The 12,150-nt window shown below is 35.7% G+C and overlaps 1 protein-coding gene across 1 annotated transcript; it reads left to right on the forward strand.

Annotated features, from left to right (window-relative positions):
• The first annotated feature begins 336 nt into the window (after positions 1–336).
• On the forward strand, positions 337–11,288 carry RBP2 (retinol binding protein 2). The gene is made up of 4 exons (XM_075033266.1): positions 337–409; positions 5,991–6,169; positions 9,240–9,341; positions 11,018–11,288. The coding sequence occupies exons 1-4, from the start codon at positions 337–339 to the stop codon at positions 11,069–11,071; spliced, it is 408 nt and encodes a 135-aa protein (XP_074889367.1). The 3' UTR covers positions 11,072–11,288.
• The last annotated feature ends 862 nt before the right edge of the window (positions 11,289–12,150 follow it).

Genomic DNA, 12,150 nt, shown 5'->3' on the forward strand with positions numbered 1-12,150 from the left:
GGAAACTTTAACTGGGTTGTACAATTTGCCACTGTGTTCAATATATTTCAAAGGTATCCCATAATAGCTAGTAGTTCTTTACAAAGGTCACTGTAAAATCATATCCTGTGTTACCACATATTTCAGAAAGTGTTCCTTGTCTGCCAGCTGTTAACTGAACTTTGTTAATGAAGGCAAAGTTTTCTAGGGTTATCACGCTGACCCTTAAACTGTATTATCTAGAAAACCATAAACCTTATAAAAAAAGATATGACAAGGTGTATAAAACATTCTCTTAGCAGATCCTGTTTCCAGCCTCACCTTTTGATCTGAAGTTGGTTTTAAGCTCTTGCCACCATGCCTGCTGATTACAATGGGACGTGGGAAATGGAAACTAATGAAAACTTTGAAGGCTACATGGTTGCTTTAGGTAAATGAAAAAAATACTAACTGTATAGAGATAAAATGTTTCAATTATAAGTAAAATCCTTCTAAAAATTAATAAGACTACTTCTGTAATGTGCGTTGTGGCATAAGGGTTTCTGTAACAGTCAAGCCACAACTTCGTTAGCTCTGTTAAAGAGGAATAGGATCTTCTCTATCACTAAAGCAACAACAGTATTTAGTACTTAATTAGAACTTTGAACTAGTAGACATTATATGTACCAGTTGCATGGTAAAAGCGATAAAAGCCTTTAAAAACATTTAAAGATAAATGGGCAGATATTTCTGACAATTTTTGTGGGAATCATCCTTACACAGCAAGGTGATTTAGGTCACAGAATTTCTTGAACATATGTTTACATGGTTAACTAAGCTTAATTTCACTTTGCTACGACCATCGTTGACGACAACAGTATACGTGTACATGCAAAAGAGATGTTCTGCTCTTTAGGCGACTTTCACTTACTGCTTTGTTAGCTTCTTTATCATAAGAAGCCTGATAGCTACAGTTTTTGTATCCATTGTATAGGATATTAAGCATACTCTTTGTAGATGCTAGAAAACCAAAACACTGTTAACTGAATGTCAGCATATCCTTGCCAGTTCATATTAAGATCAAGTTTATGTTGTTTGTAGATTTATTTTTCTCCACACTGACAGACTCAATTTTTGTAATGACTGGAGATAATTTTATGAGAGAAATGTCTTCTTTTGCTGCACCTATTATTTTCAATATAAATTGCCTTTCAAGCATTTTTGTTCTCATAAAGGCACAAACTTTTCTCCAGGTCAAGTAGTGTGCAGGAAATCCTTCCTCTACTTCGGTTAGCAAAGATGTAGATCTTTAACTGGCTGAAAAGAAGAAATAATAGAAGACATCAACATTCCTCGAGAATTTCTTCAGTACACTCTGGATTGGCATTGAAAGAACAGTTACCACCTTTCCACCACTGCACTAACGTAGCTGCATTCCAAAAACAACAAAAAATATGGGAGTTAAATTTATACATGCATGAGAAGTGTATTCTTTAGAATCGGGAATCATCTCCCAGCTCTACTACATCACAGATGAAGGGCATAAAGCACCGTTGTTTCCTTACGACACATGATGTCTATAAAACTTACACAAGAAAAGTAGTCATTAGAGTTGGCTAATATGACCTAGATTGGAGGAGTCTCTGGTGCTGAATCATAAATTAGCATGTGGCAAAAATCAAACCTGTATTTTATTTTTATGCTTAAAATAGATAGCCCTCAGGAGCCTAACTGGGTCTCTATGCACTTCTCATTCCCAGATGTCTCATTGTTTTCAATCTAGTGGTCATTGATTTCTATCTCCTGTTCAGCATTTGCTCTTCTTATTTCTCTGCCTTTCTACAGTAGCTGACACTACTGTAACAGTGATGCTGATAAAAAGTGATGCTGATGCTTTTTCAGGTCAAAGTACCTTGCACTTTTCATCAGAAGTCAAGATCAGACTTGTGGCTTCTTGTGCTTTGTTCAAAAGGTGTTGTGTCAAGTTAATGGAGATCTAAAGAACTTGTTTGCTCAGATTCCAAAATATTGACTTGTAAAGATGTTGATAATAAAAACAATTCAGTGGTTCAAAATCAATGAGTACACTGTATAGCCATCTTCCACAAGCTAAGAAAATGTATTTGTTAAGAAGAAGAGTCTAACACATGGAAGGTAATCAGGTAATTAAATCTAAAAATTTCCAAGTAATCCTCAATATCTACACTAGTGACTGACTTAGGGATAACTACCACAAAATCCTTAACTGAGATGAAAAATTTGATGCTTAAACTGATTTTCTACTAGTTTTACTCTCATCAAAGAATCTTAACCCTAACTTGTTTAGCTGTTCAGATTGAAATGGAATACACAAAATCACATAAACTCTCATCATTATTCAACAACAATTGAAAATAGCTATAATTTCCTCAAAGCTTCAACTCTCTTAAGAGAGAAAGGCAAGTTTCACTATTCATAGTTTTTAGCCTTTGCATTTATGGAGAAAAGCTCAATAGTGTTAGGAAAGTCTGTAAATACTATATACATACATCTGCGAGGTACAAAAAGAAATCCTTTTTAAAAAATAAGAATGGTTAAGCCAGTATCATGAATTTCAGGAGAAACACACTAACTGAAGTGATTTGAGTGCTGGGGTTTGACAGTTATGCATAAAGAATAATTACTACTTTATATGCAACTGAAATGTGATTTCAGCATTAAATATGCCAACTGCAAGTAAGCCATGGGGCCTGTTGGTCTGGATGATACTTAAGTCAACTCCTAGCTGTCACAAATTTACTATTCCAGGCCATCTGCATCGACCTCAGGCTTCTCTCACTGCCTACCTCAGCTTCTGATCTTACCTACAATTCTTGCCTCTAGCCCAATTCTCTCTGCTTTGGCTGTGCTTCAGTCCTGTCTCAGCAATTTGCTCCAAGGCCTGGCCTACTTTTGTGGGGTGTTACTCTGACCACCAGTCAATGATGGTCATCCTGCTCTAGTTCTGCCTTGCTTTGTAGTGATACATTTCATCACATTTAATAACTCTCTTTTGATAATTATCTTGATAAAGATCTCTTTACTTTTTAGGTGAATTCCTTCCTTGTTTTTTAGGATGCAAATTAAACACTTGTGGTGCACTTATTTCCTTTCCAAAAGGATTTGTAATCATGGTGATATCTTGGTTGTAGTGACCATCTCATTATTGTTCCTTTCTTCCCTTCCAGGGCATCAGTGGATGAGATTCTTGTATTGTTTATTTCAGTTGATCTATAACATTTCACTTGTGCTTGTCTTAAATTCAGGAAAAATGCTAGGGAAAAGGATACCAGTTGTTAATAACATGCATTTCTTTGAATTTTAATTTATCCACTGTAGAATTTAAACTGTGATTTTAACTTCAATAAGAATTTAGTGTCTAACTGTCATAATACAAATATTAATTTTATCAGCTTTAAAATAAACTTTAATTATTATCATCCTTATATTCTGATCCTTTTATAATAAGTAATACATTTTCCAATTTTATAATTCGTTCTGTGCCATAAATGCTAGCATGAACTGGTCTACAGCAGTTCCTTATTGCATATCAGTGGCAACCTTAGAACCATTTCAGTTAGTGGATAAATTATGACTTTGTTATTATTAAATCAAGTGGATATTTGATCCTTTTCTGATCTTATGTATCCCCATGGAAATTGGGAGAAAAATGGATGGATTCAGTCTACAGTGGGGTTTGGACTACAGGCATCCAATACTGGGAAGCCTGCTTAAAAAAAGGTAGTAACAGTTCATGTAAAGAACAATAAAAGAACTTGACCCACTTAATAGCCTGAAACAAAGCGAGAGGAAGAATGTATCAGAATAAGGAATGCAATATAGATGTATTTTTCCTGGGAAATACTTTGATTCATTGCCTACGCTGGACAGACTGTACTAGATAGGTACTCACTTAACTTTCTGATAAAATTTTCAAACTACTTTCCCAATAGAAATACCAGCAACTGGTTGGGGTGAAGGAGCTATTTGCACCAGTTGTCTGGATCTGGCCCTTCATAAGCACATCATGGGTTTTTGTGTATACATCCTATATATACTATAAGTTATACTAATTAAAAACTGCCAATGTATTAGCAAAAAAAACCAACAGCAAAAACAATGCAAAGGTACATATGGCTATAGGTGATTCTCAGAATGGAAAGAAATTACATGGAAAGGGTGAAAAGATATTGTTCTGCTTTGTTTCTCACAATTTTACATGTGGTCGATATTTGAAGTATTAAAGTGCTCAGGTTCAAAGCACACTGAGATTTTGGGTTTTTTAAATTCATCCATCCTTTTAATTAATGTATATGCATTTCTATACTTTAATTAAAGAATAGTTTTGCCCTTTAAGCCAGAAACTTTGATTTTATCATAAACATGTTACAAAGTATTTTAATCTACTGTAATAGAACAATATATCATTTTTATTGCTTGTATTGTTCAAAATGCAGTTATGAAAAACATGCTTTAATAAAACCTCCCCTGATTTTTCTCCAGGAGCTACAAGACTAATATAGTAGACAGAAATAGCATTTCTTTAGAAGTCTAGACACTTTTTTTCCTCAGAGAGAACTAAATTTTATGTTACTTGGCTATAAATCAGACCCAGAGATACCTTTAATCTACCACAGCAGATAAAATATACCCAAGAAGTCTTGAATATAAATACTGAACAAGAACATTATTCCCCATGTTAAAAAGTCACAATTTTTTTCAAGCCAATCCTCTTACTCAACTCGATTAGTACTTCACAAGTAATATAATGAATCTACCAAAAGAAAAAGGACTCCATTAGTATGTGGCATTGCTGAGCTGACAATGATTAACTCACACGCAAAACCACTAAAGGACGGCTAACAAATCAAAACCATTTTTCAATCTCTTGCAGAAACATGTGAGATTATTTCATTTGCATATAGCACCATAATAAGATTCACTGCCAGCTGGTCAGAAATATTTATTGCAGATGGTAATGCAGCTGGCATTAGGTGGATTGTCTGGGGCAAACTGTCATCATAGTAATATATATTCTCCTTTTGGTAACTTTCAATGCATTCAGTTGCAAGCAGTTGTTTACATTATAATGTTAGTCTTCATCATGAACAAAATAAGGATGTTAAGGAGATCAGTATTGCATAAAATGTTGACAGAATATAAAACAGGAACTGTCAAATGCTCTAGTTTGATACTTTCTTGACTTTTGACTTTGAATTTGTCTCCCTTTCCCATCTAAACTATGATTTATTTCTGTGTCTGCTGTCTAACAATAATGGATGTCAGGCTTTTATTTGTTTCTTTTTTATTCATTAGTATAATTTTTATTATTTTTAAATTAATTAATTAACCTCTTGTATACTCCCACAGACTACAGGTTCATCATAAAAGTAACATGCCAAAATCCCCTTGATTACATACTCATTCTAACATGCTTATTTTCTGAAAGGGAATATTATTCTGAGATGCTTCTTTTGGGGATGGCCAACATTTGTAACCCTGCAGGACACATACCAGTAGCCTCGTATGCCTAAGAGCTACATGATTTACACTGCATGCTTAGAAAAGGGAAGGGCTCCCAAGCATAAGATGATAATAGCGCTCCTGATATCCCACTGCTTTGTGTGTAAGTGAGGCCAAAAAGGCAATGGTCAGTCTTAATAGCTCCTGTTGTTTCACATTCTCCCAAAAAAAATGGAGATTCGGGTGATTTAACATGCCAGCATCTATTCACTACTGGTTGTATGTTGTAGCTCTGCTCACAACATTCCCACAGATATCCTGTTAATAAATAAATTTATAATCAGTGGAAGATCCTCAAATTGAAAGTCTACTTGCAAACACGAGATTATTTTTATTTGAAATTATCTTTTTCTCTGCAAAATGTTGCAGGTAAAAGCATCATTTGTGGAACTATGATTTCTACTATGTGTAAATATAAGTGCTGTAGGTTTTTATTTTTGGTAACAAATATTGGAATTTTCATTGTGATACTCTCTTCTGGTTTTTGGCAGATATTGATTTTGCGACTCGTAAGATTGCAAAACACTTGAAACAAACAAAGGAGATTATTCAAGATGGAAATAATTTTAAAACAAAAACAATCAGTACTTTCAGAAACTATGAACTGGATTACACTGTGGGAGTGGAGTTTGAAGAACATACCAAGGGACTGGATAACCGAGTGGTAAAGGTAAAAATTTGCTACCTGATAACTGTTCACACCACAGTCAGCACCAGAAGTGAGCAGTTCCAAAAATCAGCTGAATACATGACAAAAAAAACCCTCATATTTTACAGACAGGAGAGGATTTTTAAAAAGCAGAAATAATTTGCATCTTGAGACAGTTTTCTTTCCTGCTACAAGCATTTATTATAAATGCAAATCAGGATGGTTATTCAGATATGTGAGACAGTCATTAATTACATGTTTTTCTAGTAGGGGATTTTTCCAGCGTTTCTATGATACACCTTTATGTATGTAGAAAGTAGCAAAACTGTATTTTTACCAGCGTTATCTTCCTTAATGAAACTGTAAATTCTTCCCTTTGAATTTAGGACTTCCTCTATGTCAATGTAAATTTTCAGTTCTAAATGGCTAGGTTCACACAGTATTTTTAATCTGAGTCCACTCAACTTCAGTTGGACAGTTTAACAGTTGGGCACTGTTAAAAATAAACCTGCACTCAGCTATTAACCTTAAAGGAGCTTCAAGAAGGGACAGGAAAAAAAACGTGAGCCAAAGCTATCACTGATTCAGGTGGCAGGCCTATTGGCAGTGGTAGACAGGCAAGGAGGCCCAGCAGTGCACGCTTTAATATCCTTAGGATTACAGGAGTAACTTGAGCTCAAAATACCCCTAGGAAACTGTGGGCATAGGTTCAGACACCTTTCAGTGATGTACATGGACAAGTAACATTTGAATCAAGGACCATACTGTGTGTTAGCCCATGCTCTACCTCCTGTGACAGACAGAGTCAACTAGTAAGTCTGTTCCTGTGAGGCATTCAAACAAGACTGTATCAGGGAAGTCAGTGAGTAAAAGAATATATATGAGCACTAATTAAATTCACTTACTGAATTCAGCTTCATGTTTCTGTATCAATACTGCTTCTGTTTTACTCTATTCTCATCCCTAAAAAACTTAAGCAATATTTTCAAAGGTAGAAAAGACAGTAGATCTTCCATTGACTGTCCCCTTCAGAGTCTTGCTACTCTTGCATCACCTGTGTCATTGTCATCATTCACTGAATCTACCCATTAACTCTTCTGCCAATTACCACAGTTTTGTTCTTTCACTTAGCTCTCAGTTCTCTTGCTCTTCTCCAAATATATGCTGTCTTTTCCATCAGTATCTTCTCAATAAAGAAGGTTTCAGAACTTGTCGCCAAACTCTGAGAAGTTGAGATCAAAGCTCACTGTCAACAAGACCTGTTTTGTTTTGGCAATTGCCACAGGAAATTGGCAGCATAAAGGACATGTTTACATTTAAACTCACATCAACCTTCACTGGAGTGGCACAAATTTAACAGAAGACATTGTTTATGCACTGTGGATCATTTTTCATTCTCAAGCTTTGTGCAGTGTAATCCCTATGATTTCTTCCAAATTATTTCTTAATCTCAGTCCTGCAAGCCATCAAATAATACGACCCTTTTTTCCCCAGTATCTTGAATATCCCTATCTCTAAATTTTCTTCCTATCACTTCCTCCAGTGAGCACTGGGTGGGACATATTCCTGTGACAGAGTTTATGCTTTAAAACACTGCTCCCACATCTCTTTAGATCACTTGAAGGCATTACTAATGATCTAAGGACTCATTAGTTGCATCACTCCTTAAATCCATAGACTAATGCTCCTCTAGTGCTCTTCAGCACTATCAAAGCCATTGCCTTTCTGTGAAGAATCATTTCACCTGCAGACTCTCCTCTTCATTATCAATTATTTGGATGGAAGGAAGGAAGGAAACAGCTTGTACAACTATAACCCTACGTGGTTTAATCACTTTTGCCTAATATTCTTTTCTAAACAAATTATATCATTTGTTTCTAACAAGAGGAGAAGGAAAAAGGAAGCATGTCATCCCATTATTCTCTGGACTGCTCTAAAAGAATTTTCTAGTCACTTTATTAACAAAACAATGCCTCAAACACATTGAAGTTAGATGAAGGTAATAAAACTGCTAGGCAACATTTAAATGTAAAGAGGGCATGGATAATTTAAAGAGCATGTAGCTTAAAAATTCTGTAAATAAGAAAGAAGTTAAATGAAATGGAATGAGTTTTGTCTCGTTATTAATAGAAAGCTCCCTCATAAGAGAAATATATCATCCACTGCTAAACTAGAAAATGAATTAAGCTCCCAATACTCTTGGAGCTTTTTAATAACTGAACTTCCAGTGCCTGTAACTGGTCTCTGATGAGGATTTGCCTATGATAAATAGTTAAATGTCTCCCCAAAGTACAATGGTTCAAATCCAGAACAATTCAAAGTTGCTTTGAATGTACTGTAGTGCATCTGAGTAGAGAATTTAGCCTGTAAAGAGAACTCTTTCTTACAGAAATGGTCCTGCTCCTGGAAAAGAATCAGCATACCCGATACCCTGTTTATTAGTGATAGACTCTGAATCACACCAACTCATTAAATGGTTGAGGATAGAAGGGACCTCTTGAGATCACCTAGTCCAACCCCTCTGCTCAAGCAGGTCAGCTAGAGCACGTTGTCCAGCTTATGATCATATTTCTTTAAAGGTCTTTTGTGAAAGTGCATGAAAATATATAAATAAATTTATTGCATGAGATGATATTAATATATACCTCCTCTTGTTATTTTATGCAGAGCTAGAAAAGGTGTTAGCACTGCATTAGTTGGTATAAGCCCCCCTTCACTCATGAAACCTTATAATCTTTTTATTAATGGCTGTAGACAGAAAGAAAGGAAAAATACAACTTGCATACATTGCACAAGACTCTTTTAATTCACTCGGCAATTCACTAGTTAGTATGAACACTATATTCGTGTATGTGAAGACATACATGGAAATGACAACAAAGCACTGTAAAAGTTTCACATCAAAACACTCTTGTCATCTTGAACACTTTCAGGTTTTGGTTGAATGGTTGTTTTGGGGTTTTTTAGGAGGAAGATGGGAAATGGTAGGAAGCAACTGTAGTTGTGTCTTCTCATTGTTTGATTGAGCTTGTTTTCATGTATTTATAAACTTCTCGTTAAAATATCTGAATTAATTATCTGATTCATGCAGACACTAGTGACGTGGGATGGTGACAAACTGATATGTGTTCAGAAAGGTGAAAAGAAAAACAGGGGCTGGAAGCACTGGATTGAAGGAGACCTACTGCATCTGGTAAGGGCTGCTATACAGATACATAGCACGCTACTGAGACTGCAACAAGTACAGTTTTTCCATTTCAAAGGATTTGTTACTTGTTCTAGTTAGAACCATCTTTATTTAGACAGCTCTGATCTCTGAACTCTAAGGAAATCCCCCCTCTGCTATGACTCAGGAATGCTCACTTTCTTTCTACCTGCTCCCAATTAAGTCATAACCCTGCAGTGTTTTTTTTGCTCCAGTCCACTGCCCTCCAGCTATTAACCCTTCTTGTTACATTGCACCTCTAACATCATCTTGTTCTTATATAATCACTGGTAGAAAAAAAAAATCCCAAACAAACAAACAAAAAAAAAACAAAAAACAAACAAGCATGGGACAGATTGCAAGAAAAATATTAATTTTTGTTCTGAAAAAGGCACTATGAAATTTTAGCATACGATGCTGTAATACAAATCAGAAACCTCTGGATACTCAAGGGGATCCTGCAAATGACCTACACTGCAATTATTTTGTGCTAGTACAATTAAAAAGTCAAAACATTCAAACATCTGTGTTAGTAAGCTGGAGCCCAAAGATAAATGAGGTGAGTCCAAGAGAGGCCAGAAGAGTCTGTGCAGGAAATAAGCAGTCAGTGAAGTCCAGAAATATTTCAAAATAATAGATACATAATGATAATGATTCCAGAGTTTCTTGGGAGAGCAATCAAGAAATGGGCATGATAATGTTGGACAGTGCAATAGGTGGGTGCAGAAAGATTATGGAGAAGAGCTCATTGTTCTATCTCATGATTTGCATCCAGATATCTACTCCTTCACAAGTTTACCCTACAGATAGTTGGTATAGTCAGCCACATTGCCACAAGTCTGTATGCTTGAAAGGTCAAAGTAATGAATTAAAAAACCCTCTCTGCCACCTAACTAAAAACCAACTGTCCAGTACACTTTTTCAACCCTATTTTAACACATATTCAAAAACTGACCTAACAAAGGTTCTACATGCTGGCACCAGGATTCTCAGGCTGACTGGTGGAACAGAGAGACCAAGTAGATTCTTAGAACAGTCTTCAGAAACTCTGTTGTGAGTTTGGCCAGTTGCTGGCCAAAAAGCCAGTTTCAGCTCACTTCAAAGCCTTATTTGGCACAGGAAGGCTAGCTTATCAAAAGACTAACCAAACCGACTGCATTGCAATGTGCAGGTGTGACAACCTTTAAGAGGTCAGCTGCAACACTGGGCAAAAACGGTGTATTGTTCTGGCCCTTGAAAAATGGCAGGGCACATCTCTGAAGCACATGTCCTCATCTTTTTAAAGCATCCTCCATTTTTTTTTTTTAATTTCCTTGTTTCATTGCTTCTTATGAATTATGGGGTAACATGTGAATTATAAACTATAACAGTATATTGTTTCAATAACAGAGCATGAAAAAGCCCTGCATTAAAGAGCAATTTTTATGCATTTTTCATGTTTATTCATCTTAGAGCTCAATTCAAGTGTCAAAATCTAATTACTGCAACATGTGATGTGTGCCTGCTGATTGATTACATAAAATACAATATTCTTTCTGTTCTCTTTTTCATAAGTGTATCTTTTTAATGCTGTGGCTCAGCTGCAGTAATTTCTGGTGGGATCTGCTGTGTATGCAAAATAAACTTTTACCACTATATACTTACTAATTGTTTTACTACTGTAGGAACTGACATGTGAAGACCAGGTGTGCCATCAGATATTTAAGAAGAAAAACTAAAATTGACCAGAAAGCTACCCAGATCATCATCACACTATTATGCTGTTATGTTTTGTCTAAAAAGAAGAACCGAGCCAGATTTGCAATAATTCTTTGACACTGCTATGTGAATGTATTTTGTTCCTGTTTATGGAAGGAAACACATTTTATAGAAATAACATCAAACAGTTACAAACATCATAAATTACTTTGACTTTCAGTCTGGAGTTAAATAAAAGTAATTGTCTTTCAAATAATGCTTTCCTACATCTTTGTAATCATTTCCAGAGGAATGTCCTTTAGCAACAAGGCTGAAAATTAACAGTCACAATTATCTCAACCACAGTATATCTCTCCACAGTGCTGTAATATCTTAATATATGTGGATGACTGAGTAAAATTGGACATTCATTGGACTGTTTCTGTTTAATTTAGTCCTGGATCACTAAGTCCACAGTTTCTGGCAGCAGAATGGCTCACTGAACATGATACATGGCCTTTCACATGGAGGTTATTCATTTGAATTTGGCCCAGGTCTATACCTGCTAGTAATTATCACCTGATGAATGTCTCATGGCCAATGTGATATGCTGTAGCTCCTTAATACAGTCCTAACCTGGATCACTGAGAATGCTGCTAACCTCCAGCTAGAAATGGCATCCACTAATAATCCTAGTGAAGAAATCCACTGTTTGAAGCAAACTCTACATTCAAGATTTGCTCCATGATGTGAAAACTAAGGCATACTTATGGCTATAAGAGGAAAACTGCAGAGTATACACAGATTGCATGTATCCTGTGCATGTACCCTAAAGAATACCCAGCATGCTGCAATCTTCAACTTGTACCTACCTTTCAGAGACTTTAAAAAGAAAAGTCATTTCCATACAACGTTTCTTAGTTTTATTTAGGGTTTTGCAAAAGAATTCATGTTCTTTGCTAAAGGCAAGTTTAAGTTAACCATGGATGGTGACCACTACTTCAGTAGACAGAAACTGAAATTATTCAACAAAATGTGTGCACATGTTCCACAGAACTGAAGAAGGGCTTGTATGCCCAAAAGCTCATCTGTTTTTTTCCCAACTGTATGAATTATTCTA

This window comes from Buteo buteo, chromosome 7, assembly GCF_964188355.1.
Source record: "Buteo buteo chromosome 7, bButBut1.hap1.1, whole genome shotgun sequence".
Lineage (NCBI taxonomy): Eukaryota > Metazoa > Chordata > Aves > Accipitriformes > Accipitridae > Buteo > Buteo buteo.

Excerpts from the sequence above, each read along its gene's own strand:
- RBP2 (XM_075033266.1), top strand. The coding sequence starts at position 337 with ATGCCTGCTGATTACAATGGGACGTGGGAAATGGAAACTAATGAAAAC. Across the intron at positions 410-5,990 it reads AGGCTACATGGTTGCTTTAG|ATATTGATTTTGCGACTCGT; the intron begins GTAAATGAAAAA and ends GGTTTTTGGCAG. Across the intron at positions 6,170-9,239 it reads TGGATAACCGAGTGGTAAAG|ACACTAGTGACGTGGGATGG; the intron begins GTAAAAATTTGC and ends TGATTCATGCAG.